This window comes from Macrobrachium nipponense, chromosome 17, assembly GCF_015104395.2.
Source record: "Macrobrachium nipponense isolate FS-2020 chromosome 17, ASM1510439v2, whole genome shotgun sequence".
NCBI lineage: Eukaryota > Metazoa > Arthropoda > Malacostraca > Decapoda > Palaemonidae > Macrobrachium > Macrobrachium nipponense.
The window spans coordinates 39,090,083-39,109,966 of record NC_087210.1 but is presented as its reverse complement, the minus strand read 5'-3'; the positions used below and the strand labels follow the sequence as shown (position 1 = coordinate 39,109,966).

At 43.2% G+C, this 19,884-nt stretch overlaps 1 protein-coding gene across 7 annotated transcripts in view; it reads right to left on the bottom strand.

The window, feature by feature from the left end:
* The window catches only part of LOC135196184 (glutamyl-tRNA(Gln) amidotransferase subunit B, mitochondrial-like), a 579,413-nt gene that overhangs the window by 166,927 nt on the left and 392,602 nt on the right, over positions 1-19,884 (bottom strand). For all 7 annotated transcript variants that reach the window (XM_064222773.1, XM_064222774.1, XM_064222777.1 and 4 more), the window contains one exon: positions 8,039-8,230. In XM_064222773.1, the coding sequence (XP_064078843.1) occupies positions 8,039-8,230 (192 nt within the window). The remainder of the gene's footprint in view (positions 1-8,038; positions 8,231-19,884) is intronic.

Sequence of the window (19,884 nt, the reverse complement as noted above, 5' to 3'; positions counted from 1 at the left end):
TCACTGATGATGGATTGTGGGAAGAGGTATTGGCAATCAAGAGGCAAGACCAATAAGGCTGACTTCTAGAGGCCATGATACTCTTCAAGGTGAACAAGCATCAAATTTCTCTCTTTTTGAGCACTCCCATTGCAAAGAGAGAAACAATTTCTTACGTGCCACCTCTAACAGCCTTATCTGTGCACAACAGGACATTTATCCATTCCAAAGCGACATCCTCAGGCAAAGCGGAAAAACTCTTAATCTTTCTAGCTAAAGCTGCTACAGACCAGTCTAGAAAACTTATGACTTCAAAAATCTTTAATAAATTCTCAAGAAAGTGATCCAATTCAGTAGTGGAGAATGTCGCTTTGGCGGAGGTGAAGATTGACCTATAAGAAGAGTCAATATGCCTGGAGAAGTCTCCCTGGGAAGAGGCAGCCACTCCCAGAGAAGGCGTTTCACAGTAACATATGCAGAGTATCTCCAATTACCAAACAAGAAAGGGAAAAGCAAAAGATGACTTTCCTTGCTGTCTCTTCTCTGAGAGCCAGTTCTCAAGTTCATTCAGTGCCCTCCTAGCAGAGGATGAGAGCACCATCTTCGGTAGTTTAGTGAAGTAACTCGGCCTGTAACCCATAAAGAAAGTTGAAGCCAGGGAAGACGGGACAGCTGGAGAGAAAAAACCTGGGAGGGTGTCATGGTAATTGCTTTATAGTGAAGAATCATATATTAAAGGAAAGGAAAATGCATCTTCTTCGAGTAGGTCTGCAGCAAGGAGGCATTTGTGCATGTGTTGGAGGTGTCTGTTCTCATGATTGCTCGAGAATACTCAGGTGTGTTATGGAACTCAGCACGTGCTGTCATTAGAAACGGCGCATATTATGATGCAACATTTCGTCGAGAGCCTTCTAGAGGGATGGTGATGTTCGCTGGTTAGCTCCGCCCTTTTCAGCCACGCCCCCAGATTGCCGTATATATATGACTGAGGAATTAGAGAGAATCAGATAATCAGAGGGATCATCTGAGATAAGAGAAGGAAGAGACGAAGGATAAGAGAGGAAGAGGACGCACAAGAGAAAGTGTGAATGGAAACAAGTAAAGTCAGCAGTTCGTAGTCGTAGAGAGAGAAAGAGAGATCCCGACGTCGAGTAACCCTTTCAGAGAAGAAACGTCCTGCAAGTGGTTTTGAGGAGTAACCCACCCTTCAAGTTTCAAGACTAAGGCATTTCTTCCTGCAGTACAAAATCATGAAGCCATCTGAAGTTTCTACTGTCCCCTTTTGTGAAGAGTCGCTTTGAGCACTGATTTCGACAGCTGCAAAACTGACCAGCAAGTATTTCATTACTGCACTGTTTCCCAATTTTATATATTGTCAGAGTTAATTTTTTTATATAAATAGGAGAAACCATTCTGCATTTATCTTTGTTATTAAGCTTGTAAATAAACTTTTGTTCTGTTTAAGTTTCTTTCCATATTCGTATCCCGAGTTTCAACTGTTGGTGTTGAACCCTTTTTGTTTATTATAATAAAGAACCTGAGCAGATCTCGGTCCGTAACAGTTGGCAACCTTGGCCAATATATTCGGTGCCGTAACAGATTGAAACAGGGAGAATATAGAAAGAACCAGAATGAGTGAGATGGTGAAAGAGTTTATTGAGTCTGGTAAGCTTCTAGGTCAAGCAGGGAATTATCTCCGTGAGTATGTTGAAAGGAAAGAGAGAGAAAAGTATGAGAGAGATGAAAGAGCAACTAAGAGAGAAGTAATGAAAATGCAGCAAGAGAGAGAAATAATGATAATGCAGCAGGAGAAAAAGACAAAGAACGTAAGCATGAGTTGGAAATCGCTCGTTTAAGGCAAAATACTCTTGACAGTCAGATAGGTGAGACGAAAATGAAGCTGATGGATTGGGTATGAGTGCAGTGTTGAAATTAGTACCAAAGTTTGATGAGGAAGATGTGACGAAATATTTCATGTGTTTTGAGAAGTTAATGGAAAAAGTAGGTTCTCCTAAAGAAATGTGGACTCTATATTTACAGTCAGCTTTGCGTGGTAGGGCACTTACTGTGTACAGTTGCATGTCTAAGGAGGAATGTGATGATCATGATGTTGTGAAAGAAACTGTTCTTAGCGCGTACAGGTTAGTACCCGAGGCGTACCGTAAGAAGTTTAGAAGTTTGAAGGGATGAGAATATTACGTATGTAGTATACAGTAAGAAGTTAGAAAGGCTGTTTTGTGATTGGTTAACTTCCGCTAAAGTTGATGATTTTGACGGTCTGAAGAACTTAGTATTACTAGAAAACTTCAAAGATAACGTATCCCCTGAGATTAAGCTTTATATAGAAGATAGGCGATAAGTATCTTTTGCAGGAGCAACTAGGTTAGCAGACGAATATAGTTTTAATCATAATTTAAGTGTCAGTAAGAAGCAAAATGATCCTTCATCTGGTAGAATACAAAGCAGTAAACGTTTCAGTTCTAGTAATAGCAATGTGAGTAAAATTGACTATTACTGTTATGCATGCGGAAAACCTGGTCATACATCCAAGGTCTGTAAGAATAAAGGGGCATTTAGTAGCTCAGAATTAACTTGTTTCTGATGTAATGAGAAAGGGCATTTAGCGGGAAACTGTGCAGTAGAAAGGAAGGACATTAAGAAACCAGTGTCTCTATTTAACCTTTCGTCAAGTAGGGATGATGTGATGAGAGAAACTAGGAAATTTTTGGGGGTAGTTTCCTCTCTTGGAGGAGGAGATTTGAGAGAAGTAGTCTTGCTTCGGGACACAGGAGCTGCTGTCTCCCTAATTAGGAGAGAGTGTGTGCCAAACAGGGCAGAAATCAACATGAAAGAAAAAGTCATATTAGGTGGATTTCCGAACACTTGTGTTCTTCGTCCTTTGTTGAAGGTAAACTTGGAAAGTCAGGAGAAGTGAAACTAGTTGTTGACAGTTTCCCCATTGATGGCGCTGACATTATTGTCGATAATGACTTAGCTTTATCCAAGTATGTGAATCATGTTGTGAGTGAGATTCCAGTGCCTGAAATGGTAGTAACTAGGTCAGGTTTAGATACAGACATAGACTACGGTCATAGTTTGTTCGTGGAATCGAACGAGTGTGATAGAAGTGGCGAGATTGATCTTGGCGTTAGTGTGGCTGAGAAACCTGACTCTATCGGTGGTGGCAGTGATACCCAAGCGGAAGGTGTAGCTGTTGAGAATAACGTAGTTGATGTAGTGGAATTAAGTAATAGTTACTGTGATGAATTAGGCACTAACCTTTTGAATAAGGAAGAGCTAGTCAAATTTCAGAGAGAGGATGAGACACTAACCCAAATTTTTTAATGTGAGCTGGATGATGATCTCGATAATGTATGTAAGGGAACGTTTTGTTTAAAAGACAAAGTTTTGTGTTGTTATGTTCGTCGTAAGTCAGGTAGTAAAGAGGAAATCACCGAACAATTAGCGGTTCCAAGGAAGCTTTGTGAACTGGTTTTGAAGTTCGCGCATGATGAGCAAGGATATTTGGGAGTAAATAAAACTTTCAAGTGTATTAGTAGGGCGTACTTTTGGCCTAGAATGAGAAGTGACGTGAAGAGGCATGTTTTAAGCTGTCATGAATGCCAAATTGCCGGAAAACCGAATCAAGTAATTCCCAGAGCTCTGTTGTGTAATATTTCTTCAGTAGGCAAACCTTTTGAGAATGTAGTTATCGATATGGTCGGACCATTGCCTAGAAGTAAGGGAGGGAGTATGTATCTGTTAACAATCATCGATAGACTAACTCGCTATCCAGAGGCAATACCCGTAAGAAGCTGTAACGCAAGGACTGTAGTTAAACAATCGTTAGATTATTTTTCTAAGTTTGGTCTGCCCCGTACTATACAGAGTGATAATGGTAGTAATTTTGTATCCATAAATTTCAGGGATATAATGAAAGAGTTAGGCATTAAACTCCTAACTTCCACACCTTATCACCCTGAATCACAAGGCATTGTGGAGCGGTTTCACCAAACGTTAAAAAGTTGCTTACGAAAACTGTGTAGTAACTTTGAACATGGCTAGGAGGAAAAGTTACCTTTTGTAGTGTCATTCGGTTGGCACCGTAAGACACTACAGGATTTAGTCCTTTCGAGTTGGTTTTCAGTCACACCGCTAAAGGTCCTTTGGAAATGTTCAAATGTAATTTAATGTTTAAATAAGGTAGAGAGGACTACATAACTAATCTAGAGTGATATAAAAACAATTTAAGAGATGCTTGGCAACTAGCAAAGGCAAACGAGAATGAAAGTCAAGGGGAAACTAAAAGGAAACATGATCTTAGAGCAAAAGAGAGAAGTTTTTGTGTGGGAGATAAAATTTTAGTATTAGTCCAGAGAAGGTCCCTCTTTATCTTATAAGTTCAAAGGTCCTTTTTCAATTTTAGAAAAGAGGGGAAATCTAAATTATTTAATCGATATGGGCAAGCGTAGAGCAAAGTGGATGCATGTAAACTTGCTCAAGAATTATAACGAATGCCCTGTGCCGTGGCCACCGCCCGTGTCCCTAGTAACGATGTCTCAGAAAGAAATTAGTTTTGAGAAAAACTCTAAGGTGCTTAAGAATTTCGAAGTTTAATCTAATTTTAGAAAAGGAGAAATTGAGGGGAAAGGATAATGTTATAGCTGATAGCCTCTCTAGAGATTTCAGAATGAGTAGCCTAATGACCGTTTTCTATGTTTGCACAGTCAGATGAGTGAATGGGGAAGTGTGCCTGTTTAACAGTCAGATGAGTGAATGGGGAAGAGTGCCTGTTTAACTGAGTTAAAGCTTTATGCAGAATTGTTCCTCTGTTGTTTGATTCTTGTTTCTCTTTAAAAAAAAATAAAATAAGTTGATTTCATTTATTTTCTTTTGGGAGAACGTGTCATGGTAATCACTTTATAGTGAAGAATCATATATTAAAGGAAAGGAAAATGCATCTTCTTCGAGTAGGTCTGCAGCAATGAGGCATTCGCGCACGTGTTGGAGGCATCTGTTCTCATGATTGCTCGAGAATACTCAGGTGTGTTATGGAACTCAGTACTCGCCGTCGTTAGATATGCAGCATATTATGCATGCCGTCATTAGAAACGCCTCGTATTATGATGCAACATTTCGTTGAGAGCCTTCTAGAGGGACATTGATGTTCGCTGGTTAAGCTTCGCCCTTTTCAGCCACGCCCCCAGGTCGCCTTATGTATATGACTGAGGAAGTAGAGAGAATTAGATCATCAGAGGGATCATCAGAGATAAGAGAAGGAAGAGACAAAGGATAAGAGAGGAAGAGGACGCATGAGAGAGAGTGTGAATGGAAACAAGTAAAGTCCGCAGTTCGTAGTCGTAGAGAGAAAGAGAGATCCCGATGTCCAGTAACCCTTTCAGAGAAGAAACGTCCTGCAAGTGGTTTTGAGGAGTAACCCACCCTTCAAGTTTCATGACTAAGGCATTTCTTCCTGCAGTACGAAGTCAAGAAGCCATCTGAAGTTTCGACTGTCCCCTTTTGTGAAGCCCTCACTTCGAGCACTGATTTCGACAGCTGCAAAACTGGCCAGCAAGTATTTCATTACTGCACTGTTTCCCCATTTTACATATTGTCAGGGTTAATTTTGTTATGTAAATAGGAGAAACTATTAGGCATTTATCTTTGTTAATAAGCTTGTAAATAAACTTTTGTTCTGTTTGAGTTTCTTTCTATATTCGTATCCCGAGTTTCAACTGTTGGTGTTGAATCCTTTTTGTTTATTATAATAAAGAACCTGAGCGGATCTCGGTCCGTAACAGAAGGCTTGCAGTAAATATTTCAACAAGGGTGCATAAGCTGAAGGTGTAGAACTCTGATCTACTCAACCAATGACACCCTCTTCGTCCAATCACCAATATCACTCCCTTTGTCCAAGGAGATCGGGGATAAGTGTGATTCCATAGGTGTTTGAGGAGCATGTGCACTACTCGTGTTGAGTAAATCTATGATGGCATCAAAGTGTCACTGAATCAGGGCTAACGAAGGGTCAACAGTGTCGTCAGCAGGAAGTGAGGGATGAGGAAGTGAAGCTGAAGAGGCTGGTGCCAAATCCTTGGCATTTGGTACCAGAAGTGCCTGAGACCGTGCTGAGAGCTCCAAGACTGAATGGTGTGTTCAAATGCAACACGGTCGGGTGCATTTGAGTACTCAGGCACTAAAGAGTGCTGGCACGCTAAAGGGCACTCTGGTGTGACCAAATGCTTGGGTGCCAAAAAGAGATCCATCACCAAATTAAGCACGGGCTCAAATGGGAGCTCGGGCACTACTGACCACTTCGGAGCTAATGGGAGCTCAGGCGCCAATGGAAGGTTGCTCCTAGAAGTATGTTTCTTCAACAAAGAACTCCTGGGAGTCAGTACAGGACATTCTAGAAGATAATGCTCTGGAAATCCTAAAAACTACACCATGGCTGCACGGGATCCCAAAAATGCTAGCATAGCACTGTTGGAGAGCAAACACAGTCTGTGGCAGGCCTTTTCAGTGGCCACGGTACATAATTAAAGAGCCATCAGTGCTTCCTCTCTGGGCTGAAGACTCAGAACTCAAGGACAGCCAACTCACTTCCATCTGAATGCCTTTCCAACAGCCATCTGAATTTGCAACCTGGGATTTTACAACAGGTCTAACCGAGGGGTACCTGTTTGTGGGCAGACCCCACCGACCTCCCTTGGGTTTCCGGTATGACTGCTCCCATGTACAAGGGAGTAATGCCAGTGACCTTTGCCTAGGAGCGTCAGTGGATACAAGCAGGCACCTCAAGCACCTCCTCCACTGTCACTTCACCAACACTCTTACTATCCACTTTCTCAATAAGGACTTTCACTGATAAGCCCAATTTGGCCACTGTGTCCACTATTAGACCAATCTTCTGGTCAAAGTTATGCTTCAATTTGGACTTGAGGCTGGCAAAGGGTTCAGGGCCAGAAGCAAGAGAACTGGATAAAGGAACAGATTGATTAGTCGAAATTACGGGAACATCTATGGAAGATTTAACAGAACTATCTAAAGTCTAATTCCTTACCGTTTTACTTTCGCCTCTAGTGGTCACTTTATGTTTCCTGTCTTTGTTTAATTTATTTAAATGAGATTCTAATACCCTCCATATTTTGGCGTACCACTCAGAACACTCAACGCAAGTCAAATTAATGGAGCACACCTGTCCCTTACATTCCGTACACATAGAGTGTGAATCATGTGGCTTTCATTAGTTATGTATTGTAGCCCTTGATGCAATACCATAAGCTAGTTTCACTTGAGTCACACATGATAAGTCAACTAAACTAGAAGTCAAAATACTATAAAAAGTCAACAAAACTACAAGTCAAAATACAAAGTTAATTCCAATGATAAAGTCTTGTTATTAAAGATTCCAAAGGTAAACTTGACAAAATTCATAGTCGAAGGCTACCAATACTTCACCAACGGGGGTAAATCACCGATGAAGAAATAGATGAAAATCAAAATCAAACTAACCACTCACAACTGACCTTCAGACAAGAGCCGGCACAAAACTACTGAAGACTTTTGGCTGGGTTATTCCTTCCTTACTCTCAAAATTCTAAGCCTTCTACTTTGGGTTCTACTTCCCTAGCTTAACAGCTATAAAAGGCTTACAAATGAAAAAATGACCTGGGATGAATGCTGAAGTCTTACTGGACCTTAAGCACAGTCCTACTCATCAGTCAGAGTTTGGCACTGTTATTCTTATCGCTTCAGGCAAGGTTTGTACAGAGATACTTTTCAAGACGATGAAATGCCACTATGATTTAAAAGTTTAAAAAAAATTATTTGGACCTTATTTTTAAGAAAGAATTATATGCTAATATAATTAATATAGTTTATTATATACAATTGTGACTTTTTATTACAAAAATTGTTTTTCATAATATTGTGAATTTCTTAGCAACATAACCAATTGTAACCAGTGAAGCTTCGTTTGAATGCTTACAAAGGTTACCCTAAAATTATTGCACTACTAGTAAGGCTTCTAAATTCTGTACTTTACAATTATACTTACAACCAAAATAATTGCATCTTCCAGTGATATGCCGTAGTTACTAATAAGCCTTTGCCTTGTTTCTTCTGGTAATTCGTTCATCTTCATTCTAATGTCATTTATATCAAGAGAACTGTTAGGGATACAGCTGGCATCCAAAGAATCATGTAATCGTAATGGTGGCAAATTTGGTTCAGGCATAAAGCGGTAATCCTGAAATAAATATATTGATAAGTTCATTAGCTTTAGGAAGAACAACTGGTATTACAAACACAATGTAAAATATATTATGCTGGCTTAACTACAAGTAACATTTAACAAACATTCCAGTAATTTCATTTATAAAAGGACTCCTATAATATAAAAGGACCATACACTATTTACTCTTACAGTAAACTATCATTCTTACTACGCTTATGTCAGACAGTCCCCTCATGGAGTTAGATATGAATTCTCTCCTGTTTTCAGTTTTGTATATACTATTTGCTTGATTCTTGTCACGTACATTCCTACTAACCTAGGGGTGGAGGGGAAGGGTTTGGAAGGCTGGACAGGATAGATGACTGTGGGTAATGTTGCACAGGGGAGAGAGAAGTGTTGGTAATGCTGATCACAGGAAAAATCACACAAAAGGGTTATGGGGGTAGGAGGGGGAGTGGTTGGCCAGGGGGAATGGAGTTTCCTAGGCAGGGTGGGGATGGAAATGGTGTGTGAGATGGGTGGAGAGATTTGACTTATTTGGAGCTTTAGTTTAGAACTTTTTTAAGGAGAGAGAGAGAGAGATAGAACCTGCTACCATGCTAAGAAACTTCCCCCACATACACAAATGCACTCACCTATCACCCATTTCTCCCCTACAATTTCTTATATTTTACTTTTTGGTGTTTTGTCATCCTGTAATTTTCATTATATAAGATGACAACAACCCAAGAAAACGATGAAAGACTTTTCATGGCTGTTACTGGCTTAACATCACAACAGCACTTAACACGTAGTGCCTGTATATTGACCAATTTGTATGCATTTAATTATTAAATTTAAAAATTACTTTTTCATAATAAAAAGGGATTTTGACGTAGGAAAAATCTATTTCTGGGTGATTGGCTCGTGTCGCCCTATGAAAGTATCCTTAATATCATTCTTTCTAGGCAAAATTAATCTAAAATTACCAGAGAAAAACAAAATTAAGAAAATGTCAGTAAAACTGACTCGCTCACTCTATAAAAGAAGTGTCGGTATGAGAATAGGGGCGAGTGGGATCACTACCACGAGTCATTCACCATTTAGACCTTCCAATCTAAAATCCCCACTAGAGAGAGCTGATACTAACGGGTGATGCGGCCGCTACTACTACTACTAGTGACGCCATGGACAGCAGCGCCCCTAGCGGTCATCCTTAATCTATGAACATCTTGTCTTGCAGGGTGGGTAAACAAAGACAGGGTGGGTTTCATAGGGCGACACGAGCCAATCACCCAGAAATAGATTTTTCCTACGTCAAAATCCCTTTTCTGGGCTCAGCTCGTGTCGGCCTATGAAAGAGTACCAGAGAAACAGACAAGATGGAAAAGGACAAATGAAAATCAGTTGTAAAAAAGAGGTATATAATATAAGTGAATCAGGATATTACAGAATACAAACTAAGTACTTAAAGCTAACTTATCCTAACAATGACATGATAAAGAAAGCCAACAATAGTACTTAAAATTAACTTATATTAAACATAGTAATATCCAGTAATGCAATGCAAATTAACAAAATAGATTCACTTAAGTAAGGTATTTACATAATATACAAACACATTGTGTCCTACCCTAGCATAAAATAAGGGTAGGGACACTGAAGTACATTATAAGTACATAGTGTGGATGTCCCTAGCAAAAAAATAAGGGACAATCCACCAATATGATCTCAGCGGCTAAGGCTAGAGTATCCGAGTAGCATGGCGATAGGGTGAGGCATGTTGGACGAGGTAGGTAGAAAGGAGACCTGGATCTATACTATGACTACTATACAGTATCAGGAGAAACAATGTTTCCCGCTGCTACTGCAGAAAATTTTAAAGATTCCAAGGACTTTAGGTAGTGACGTTTAAAGACTGTCGGAGATTTCCATCCAGTATACTTTTTAAGATCCTCAAAGTTCATATGTTGAAAGTAGTTAATTGAGGTGGCTACTCCTCTGATGTCATGTGCTTTTGGAAATGAATCAGGATTGGCTGTTTAATGAAGTAAAGGATCTGTTGTCTAATTCCTTTTACTGATAAAGTACCACCTTTTTCTCTCATGAAGAGAGAACTTGAGGATCTTGAGGATGTGCGAGATAGAAAGGCTCTTAAAGTTGATACTGGGCAGAGAGAAGGATCTTGCGGAAGTGGGATGACTTTCCAAGGAGCCCACCTTGCAAGAGGATCCTCATTTTTAGCCAAAAAACTATGATCCGGAGCAAGCAGAACTTCTCCTGAAGGGAGGAATTCCACATGACCCGCATCATTGGATAGAGCCGACAGTTCTGAAATTCTAGCTCCTGAAGCTAGGCTTAATAAGAATAACGTCTTTCTAAGAAGCATTATGAATGTACAAGACGAGTTGTCAGTATCTGAGGCTAGTTTGAGGACATCATTTAAGAACCATGAGACTGCAGTAGGCCTTTGAGAAGGTCTAAGTCTAGCACAGGCTTTAGGAATAGACGTAAAGTAAGATTCTGTTAGGTCTATCTGGAAACCCAACTGAAAGATCTTCCTCAAAAGCCGATTTATGAGTAGTAATAGTGCTAGCTGCTAAACCTTTTTCAAACAAGGATCTGAAAAAGGATATAGCTAAGTTAACTGTCATGGTTGTAGTGTTTGATTCTTTCAGGAAGGATGCTAATTTTTTAACAGCTGAGTCATATTGTCTAATAGTTGACTCTCTCTTATCTGATTCTAGGAAGAGGATGTTTTGTGGATCAATGTTAGCATCTTTGTTAGCCGCAAACTTCATGAAGTCCATAAAGTTAGGGTCTGAAGAATTCCTGAGGAAGCGAACACAGTCCTCATTTGTACTGATTGCGACAGCTTGGGATTGGGAATCCGTTGAGGTCGGAGACCCAATTCCAGAAGCAGAGGATACCAGTTGCTCTTGGGCCAGTCTGGAGCAATCAGAGCTACTAGTCCCTTGAAAGTCCTCAGCTTGCTCAAGACTTTCAAAAGAAGATTCACTGGAGGAAAGACATAAATTTTCCTCCACTGATTCCAATCTAACGACAGGGCGTCCGTGGCATAAGCCAGAGGGTCCAGGTTGGGGGCCACATAGCAAGGGAGCTTGTGGTTCGCTTGTGAGGCGAAGAGATCCACTTGGAGACCTGGGACTCTCCGGCATATCCACTGGAATGACCTGTCGTCCAGGGACCATTCTGATTCCAGAGGGACCGACCGGGACAAAGCGTCTGCTATCACATTTCTTACCCCCGCCAGGTGAGTGGTGGACAGATGCCATTTGTGTTTGTCTGCTAGTGCAAAGATGGCTATCATGACATGGTTCACATGTTTGGATTTGGACCCTCCTCTGTTGATGCAATGAACTACCACTGCACTGTCCAAAACTAGTCTTAGATGAGACTTTTTCGGGGGAAGAAGTCTCTTCAGGGTAAGAAATACTGCCATTGCTTCCAAGACGTTTATGTGGAGCTGGCGGAACTGAACTGACCAAGTCCCCTGAACTTGTTTGAATTGAGAATATCCCCCCACCCGGACAGGGAGGCATCCGTGTGAATGGTTAACACTGGAAGGGGATATTGAAGGGGTACTAGTTTGGCCAGGTTCTTCACTTTTGTCCATGGACGGAGCTGATTGCGAAGGATCTGTGGAATTACTGACAACTTGTCTCGAGATTTGGCGTTTGCTCTCGATCGCCAAACTCGGTTTATATCTTTCAGCCTTGCTTTCAGGAGGATGTCTGTCACTGAGGCAAACTGAAGAGAACCTAGGATTCTTTCCTGGTTTCTCCTTGATGTCTGTTTGCATTTGAGAAATTGTTTCACAGACTTGGCTATTTCTTTCTGTTTGACCACCGAAATTGACAGATTGTGGGAAGACAAATCCCATTGGATTCCTAGCCACTGAAAACGAGACTCTGGAGTAAGTCTGGATTTCTTCTTGTTTATCTGGAACCCCAGATGTTCCAGAAATTGAACTACCTTTTTCGTGGCTTTGAGACATTCCTCGACTGTTGGTGCCCAGATCAACCAATCGTCGAGGTATGCTGCTACCATTATCCCTTGAGTTCTCAATTGTTGAACCACCACTTCTGCTATTTTCGTGAATACCCTGGGGGCTACATTCAGACCGAAGGGCATCACTTTGAATGAGAATGTCTGATTTCCTAGTTTGAAGCCTAGGAATGGGCGGAAGTGCCTGGCTATAGGGATATGATAGTATGCGTCTGTAAGATCGATGGAGCATGTGACGGCTCCACGGGGAAGTAAGGTCCTTACTTGCGAGATGGTAAGCATTTTGAACTTGTCGCAACGAATGAAAGAGTTTAGCCTTGACAAGTCTAAGATTACCCTTCTTTTTGTTGAGCCTTTCTTTGGCACGCTGAATAAGCGACCTTGAAATTTTAGATGCTTGACTCTCGCAATAGCTCCTTTCTGAAGGAGTTCCCTCGCGTAATCTGTCAATTCCTTTGATGGTTCCTGATAAAATGATTTGATTGGAGGGGGATCTTTGATCCAACTCCAACCCAATCCCTTGGACACGATGCTCTGTGCCCATTTGCTGAACCCACACCTGTAATGGAAGAGGAACAGCCTCCCTCCTACCTGGGGAGCCTCACTGTTGTTGGGCGGGTTGACCTCCGCGCCCTCCTCTGAACTGCCTTCCCCTTGCCGCTCTTCCTGTGCCACGCTGGCGAAAGTGGCCTCTCGCTCTGCTACCTCTTGAAAGCCTATTAAAGGGAGGGTAAGCCTGACCTTCATACATAGGGTTGAAGGCCGGCGAGACTGCGTAGGAGGTTGAGGGTTGCGACTGAGGGGACAACAGGAGGATGGGTTGGGCCTGTTTTGAGGTTGATGGTTGTCCCTGTTGGGTAACTGGGACGGCCTGAACGAACTGCTGTTGCTGCTGATGTTTCTGGTAAGGTTGGAACCTTTTACCAGACTTCTTGAGTTTCTTACCAGCAGCAGGGGCGGATTCTTGTTTCCTCTTAGAGGAGATGCCCCACCTAGCTCTAAGGCTCTGGTTGAGCCTAGCAGCCTCATGGTGCACCTCATTCACAGCGGACTCTGGGAAGAGGTCCGCCCCCCACATGCTGGAAGCCAGGAGTCTATTAGGTTCGTGCCTAATAGTGCACTCCTGCAGAACGTGCTTTCGGCAGTTCCTCCTAGCTTGGAAGAAGTCGAAAGCATCCGTCTGAACTGTTTGGAGCTGAGACTTGGCCAGAATCTTGAATAGCGGTTCTGTGCCATACGATAGTGCCGCCATCTCAGTGATAATTAAGGAGTTGAGGGACCTCCCAAACCTAGTTCGAGCATCGAACTCTGCCTGGATCAAAGTATCAGGCAGCCTTGGAAGCTTTTCGCCAAACTGGTCCATTGCGCAGTCTGGTTTAAGCTTACCAAGCGTGAATGTGGCAGGCAAGTTCTCCCACAATTCTCCGAAGGCTGGAAAGAGCGGAGAAGTAGAATCCGCTTCCCTCAGCTGTGGCATGGGCTCATCCTTGAGGACTGCCTGAAGAGTCGCTTCCACTATTTTGGTAGCGAACGGAAGAGAAGCCTCCTCCTCCGTCGCAAAAATAGTGAAAGGACTCATGAAAGCCTGGAGCTTAGTGTTGGTACACTCCCAGTCCTCCAGGCAGTGAACCCATTCCCGCTGTGCGTGCTCTCTACTATATAGCACGTTTTCTCAGGAAATCTTGTCCTCCCTAGTGAGGGCCGCCACGGTCAGCCTAGCATATCCAATGAAAGGCTGAGTCAATCCCGGAGGATAAAACTCGAAGTCCTCAATCCTTCGAGTTCCACACTCCGGGACAGAGATCATACCGTCCTTGAATGGAGCGTAAGCGGCCACTCTCCATGGGTTACCCATGGAGAAGGCTGGTAGCGACTCATAAGGAGGTAGCTGGAGAATGCCAGCACCTGCTACTGGGGAGATTGGATGAGGAGCCTGAGAAAGCCCAGCTACTCGGTCCTCATTCTCTCTAACTCTGTTAGAGAGATCTTGGATGGATTGGCCCGACTGACTAAGGGTGTTTGACAGCTGCGCAAACATCTGTTCAAACTTGGTTCCGAGGGCGGAGACCTGCGAGCCTACCATCTCTCCTACCTGTTGCATCACCACTGCTGAGAAGGCAGTGGGATCAAAGGGCTCGTCGGTCCCGCTACTCCAACCGGCGTTGCCGGAGTGGATGCGGTGGAGGCCGGAGAAGGCATTGGCTCAGCTGGAGCGCGAGCCTTCTCCTTAGAAGCCTTGCTTCTAGAGCTCTTGGAGTATGAAGAGCTCGGCTTAGCCTTCACCGCGTCAGCATAGGAAGTCGAAGACTTCTTTACTGAAGAAGACGACGACGACTTCTTAGAAGTCGTCTTATGGAGGGTCTTCTGTTCTCTCTGTCCCTTCACCTTTGGGGGTACAGAGAGAGCGGGAGAGCGGGCAGGGATCTCAGATCCCGTAAAGCCTTGAAAAGAAGCAGTAGAAGGGACAGGAGAAGATCCAGGAGCGCCCAAGGAAAGACCTTGGGCGCCCGACACACCTACCTCAACCAACAAATCCTCCGCCCCTACCGCCATAGGTTCGATGTTCAGGTCCAAAGTTGCGACGTCTGGGACCGGCTCGTGCGTGGCCACGGACCCGAACGACTGCTGCACCTCTTGCTGTATGGAAGCGATGAGAGGGGCTGCTGAGATAGGATCAACGTAGCCTGTTGATTTGCCGCCGGGGAAGATCTGAACGGCCAGCTTCTTATCTAAGATGTACGGCTGGCCCTTGGCGGCGTTCTTCCCGAAGCCGCCCACCCAAGCCTTCAGGGTTGCTAGGGCGACTTCCTTCACGGCGGCAGCCTGAAAGAGAAGGCGAAATGAAGCTTCTAGTGACGGGGACGGGGTTTAACAAGCTTATGACTAAGTGTTATTAGTAATACGATAAAGAAGTCTAAAATCGACTTACCCCCCCCCCCCCCCCCAGCTGACTGACAAGGTCATAGCAAATGGTGCAGGCTTCTGGGTGCCAGACGATCATGGCGTTGTGGGTCGTGGCACACGGGGCGTGAGTCCTGCACTCATCGTGGGCGCAGGGGTCGTACAGCGTCGCGTTACACCCCAGGACCTGACAGTTGGTAGCCTGTAAGTGGAAAGATACATAAGTATCAGGAGAACACTTACAGCCTAACAATTGCTCCGCTGCATGCCGGAGCGTGAAAGTTAGATTAAACCAGAGCCCCGCCATAATACGTGTGGTAACTAGGCGGTTGGAGTTGTCTAAGGCTACGCCGGAGACAAGAGAAAATATCCAACCAGGTGTGGTGGTGAGCTATGAAACCACGACGGAGAACGACGGAGATGGTATACACACAGTTAGATAATACTAAAATTCACCGTAAAATTAGGGTATATCCTTATATTTATAACGAAATATATATAAATCTTTTCCCCGTCTACTAGAAGAGTGCCCGGGTAAGAAGCAAGCTCTCCTCCGGTAGCGGGAAAAAGGCAGGATATAGTAGGCAAGCAATAGACCACTAGTAGTGACCACCCGCCCGCTGGCGGAGCCAGACGAACTATAAACCAAAGGGGCCCCGGCTGCAGCGGAGGCTCCGTTCGTTACAGTAGGGGAAAGGTGGGACTGAGCAATGGGGGGGGGGGGGGGGGGGGGGGGGGGGGGGGGGGTTTCCAGCGTGACGCAGCGGGAGAGAGAGAGGGGGGGGTGGCCTACTCCTCCCCATCCCAACAACTACCCGCTCGGTGACCCGGTACCCGAGACAAGTGGTCGCCCTATACCCCAGGTGGGAGGAACCCCTGGCCTCCTCAGAGAAAGAGGGAGGAAGGCTACTGAGGTTGTCATGGTAACCAAGGGGTCCCCCAGACCCCTCCCTATACCTGGTAGGGAGGGAAGGGGAAGGGTAAGGTGCTATGGAACACGTGACCGCAAGTGGCCTAAGCCGCGATAGCAACACAACCGTGGAAGGGCCACGTGAACCAGACTGTACCAACGCATGGGACATGCACCTAGGCTAGCCTAACACCCTAAATAAAACTAAAATTACATCGTAAAAGGTGGAAAAGACACTTTTAGTAAAAGAAAAAGAAGCCCAGGAGGAGGCAAACTGTTCCGAGGAACAGTTGACTACTCGGAGCCAGCGATAGCCGATGAAGAGCAAGAGCCGGGATGCTGGGCCAGAAACACAGAATAGCCCTAAATACCAAACTAAGAGAAATGGTAAAAGGGCTGACCTAGCTATAAAAACGATGTAAAAAACGATGAACGTGATATAGTAAGCCCATAAGTATAGGAAGTCCCAGTATGGAAGACCGGGAATTCTTAACATGAGGCGGCATGGCGCTGCCACGAGTCGACCGGGAAACCGTATATGACCTATTAGAAGGAAAATACTGGTCCCTGGAAGACTAAAATACGGTAAAATACTACTTATGAGGCACTTAACTTAGCCGATGCGATGGCAGCACGTTCCATGGTGAATAAGGAGATAAATCCAAAGATAACACGGCACAAAGAAAAAAGAAAAAAAGAGTACAACGTGTACCGTCTAATAATTAAGGATGACCGCTAGGGGCGCTGCTGTCCGTGGCGTCACTAGTAGTAGTAGTAGCGGCCGCATCACCCGTTAGTATCAGCTCTCTCTAGTGGGGATTTTAGATTGGAAGGTCTAAATGGTGAATGACTCGTGGTAGTGATCCCACTCGCCCCTATTCTCATACCGACACTTCTTTTATAGAGTGAGCGAGTCAGTTTTACTGACATTTTCTTAATTTTGTTTTTCTCTGGTAATTTTATATTAATTTTGCCTAGAAAGAATGATATTAAGGATACTTTCATAGGCCGACACGAGCTGAGCCCAGAAATAATTTTTTTATATATTTACCCAGTAGTAATTGAATAGCTATAAGTTCTGCTTATTATGGCAGCTTGAATTCAAAATCTCGCAGGTAACACTTCAAACTATATTGTGTAGGTGATCAGTTCTGCCCACTAGCAGGAGAAAGGGAATGACTGTGAACAGAAAGCTCAGTTTGTTTATACCTCATGTCCATCAGTGGGGAGGAGGGAGGGCTCTGATTATGTAATTACTGGGCAATTACATAATTACATCCATTATGCCTTCAAACTACTGGGAATGTAATAATTTCATAGAAGTTAAAAGTTGTTCAGACCATTTCTAGTGACAGGCATAGTATAGTGGAAGGAAGCATAGGATTTTTCCTATCATCTCGTCACCTTGTAATGAGGGGTTAAGTTTTGCAAAGCCAGGTGGTGCAATGCACCTGAAGCACCCACCACTTTCAGTGGATGGGTTATGGTTATCTTAGCGTAGGTGACTATATTGTATGGTTGTTTTAATTTGGTTCTGCGCCCAGGGCAACCGTGAGCACCTACCATTCTTTACCAGCATTTGGACATAAACCTTTGCTGTAAAGCTCCCACATATGTAGTAGGTGACGCTTGGCTATACCGCCTCACCACTACAGGTTAAGTTGAGCACCAACCGGAGGCAGTGTCCCTGTGGCTCTCTTAACTGATAAGGAAACGACTAGCATTGTATTCAATGCTAGCAACATTGCTTTTTCAATTTATTATATACATAACTTAATATTTTAGAGTAGTATATGTCCTTGTTTCCCACCTCCTGACAATGTGGGAATCAGCTATGTAATTACTACTGGGTAAGTCACTTATGAAAAAAAACCATTTTTATAATAAAATCATTTTTTATGTATATACCTACCCAGTAATTACATGATAAGAGCCCTCCCTCCTCACTACTGATGGACAAGAGGCATGAACCAACTGAGCTTTCTGTTCACAGTCATTTTGGTTTCAAGCTGCCATAATAAGCAGAACTTATAGCTATGTAATTACTGGGTAAGCATATAAAAAAAATTTATTATAAAAATGTGATTTAAATGCATACAAATTGTTCATTATACAGCCACTACGTGTTAAGCGGTGTTGTGATGTTAAGCCAGTAAAAGTCATGAAAGTTCTCTCTCTCTCTCTCTCTCTCTCTCTCTCTCTCTCTCTCTCTCTCTCTCTCTCTCTCTCTCTCTCTCTCATTTTTATTAATCATAACTTTCTTGGGTTTTTGTCGTCTTATATCATGAAAATTACAGGACGACAAAACACCAAGAAATAAAATATAAGAAACTAATGAAGTCCAGCATTAACGATGGTTTTGGCTTACAACAATCCGCGTTTATGATGGTTTTTCTGATATATTCATAAAAAAATCCAGGCCGGGTGACAATGCTTTTTCTGAGTTTATGATGCTGCCACGACGTTCCAAGTTTATGTCAAATTACGTATACGTGTACTATAATAAAAAAAAAATCCTTTCTGATTTACATAAAAAAATAAGTTTCTGGTTAGCAAAACACACATTCCGAGGTTACGACGTTTTTTCAACCCATTTTATGCTCTATTATACACGGAACAAGTTTCTGAGTGTAGGCGCACTTAATTCATGCACTATTAACTGCATCGGTATTTGACCAGACAACGACCTAGCTGGGTCGAGGATGGTGGGCCGCATATCAATACCAAACAACGCCACTTCACTCATGCTGCATTATTGCATTTTGGTTACCTTCACCATAGCTCCAATACAGCAGGATACTTCACCTGATGATAGTTCATCAAAGAAGAGGAAAGTTATCACCATGAAGGTAAAATACAATGCAATTAAATATTCTGAGAAGGGAGAAACTAATGCTGCACCAATGAAGGCAACAGTTATCAATGTGAAGTAACATAGCCAGAGCATGGTTCAGATGGAGAAGTTATTGATGATCTGGCTGGAAGACCACAATCAGCGATGTGTACCACTGAGCCTAAGTATGATTCAAGAAAAGGCTAGGGAGCTGCCTGCGGCAATAGTTAAAAGCATGGGGAAGGCAGTGCTGATGAAGAATTTTCTGCAAGTAGAGGTTGGTTTAACCGTTTTAAGGCCCGTGCGATTTTGCAGAGTGAAGCTGCTAGTGCTGATAACAAAGCAGCAGAAAAATTTCCTAGTGGTTTGGCTAAAATAATTAGGGAACGTAGTTATACTGCAGACCAGGTATTTAATGTAGATGAAACAGTGTTATTTTGGAAGAGGATGCCCAACTGTACATACATTTCCAAGAAGTCAGCACCAGGCCATAAAGCTGGTAAGGAGAGACTGACTACTCTTTGGGGCCAATGCCAGTGGAGCCTTGAAACTGAAGCCCTTGTTAGTGTATTGGCAGAAAATCCCAGGGCTTTCAAGGGCATTTTCAAGAGTCAACTCCCCGTCATTTGGAAATCTAACTAGAAGGCTTGGGTTACCTTGATGGTCTTCGAAGATTGGTTCAATGATCACTTTGTGCCAGCAGTGGAATCTCGAAGGGTCAGCCTTTTAAGGTCCTGCTGGTTTTAGACAAAGTCCCTGGTCACCCTGCAAATATCAGCAATATGCACTGTAATGTGAAGGTGGTGTACCTTCCACCAAATACAACATCGCTCATATAGCCAATGGACCAGAGAGCCATTGCTAACTTCAAGGCATACTACCTGAGGACAATACGCTCTGCTTTGAGGGCTGTCTAAGGTAACAAGGAGTTGACTTTCAAGCAATTTTGGAAGGGCTACAATATTGCAGATGAAGTGAAGAATATATTGCAAATGCTTGGGATTAGGTGAGGAC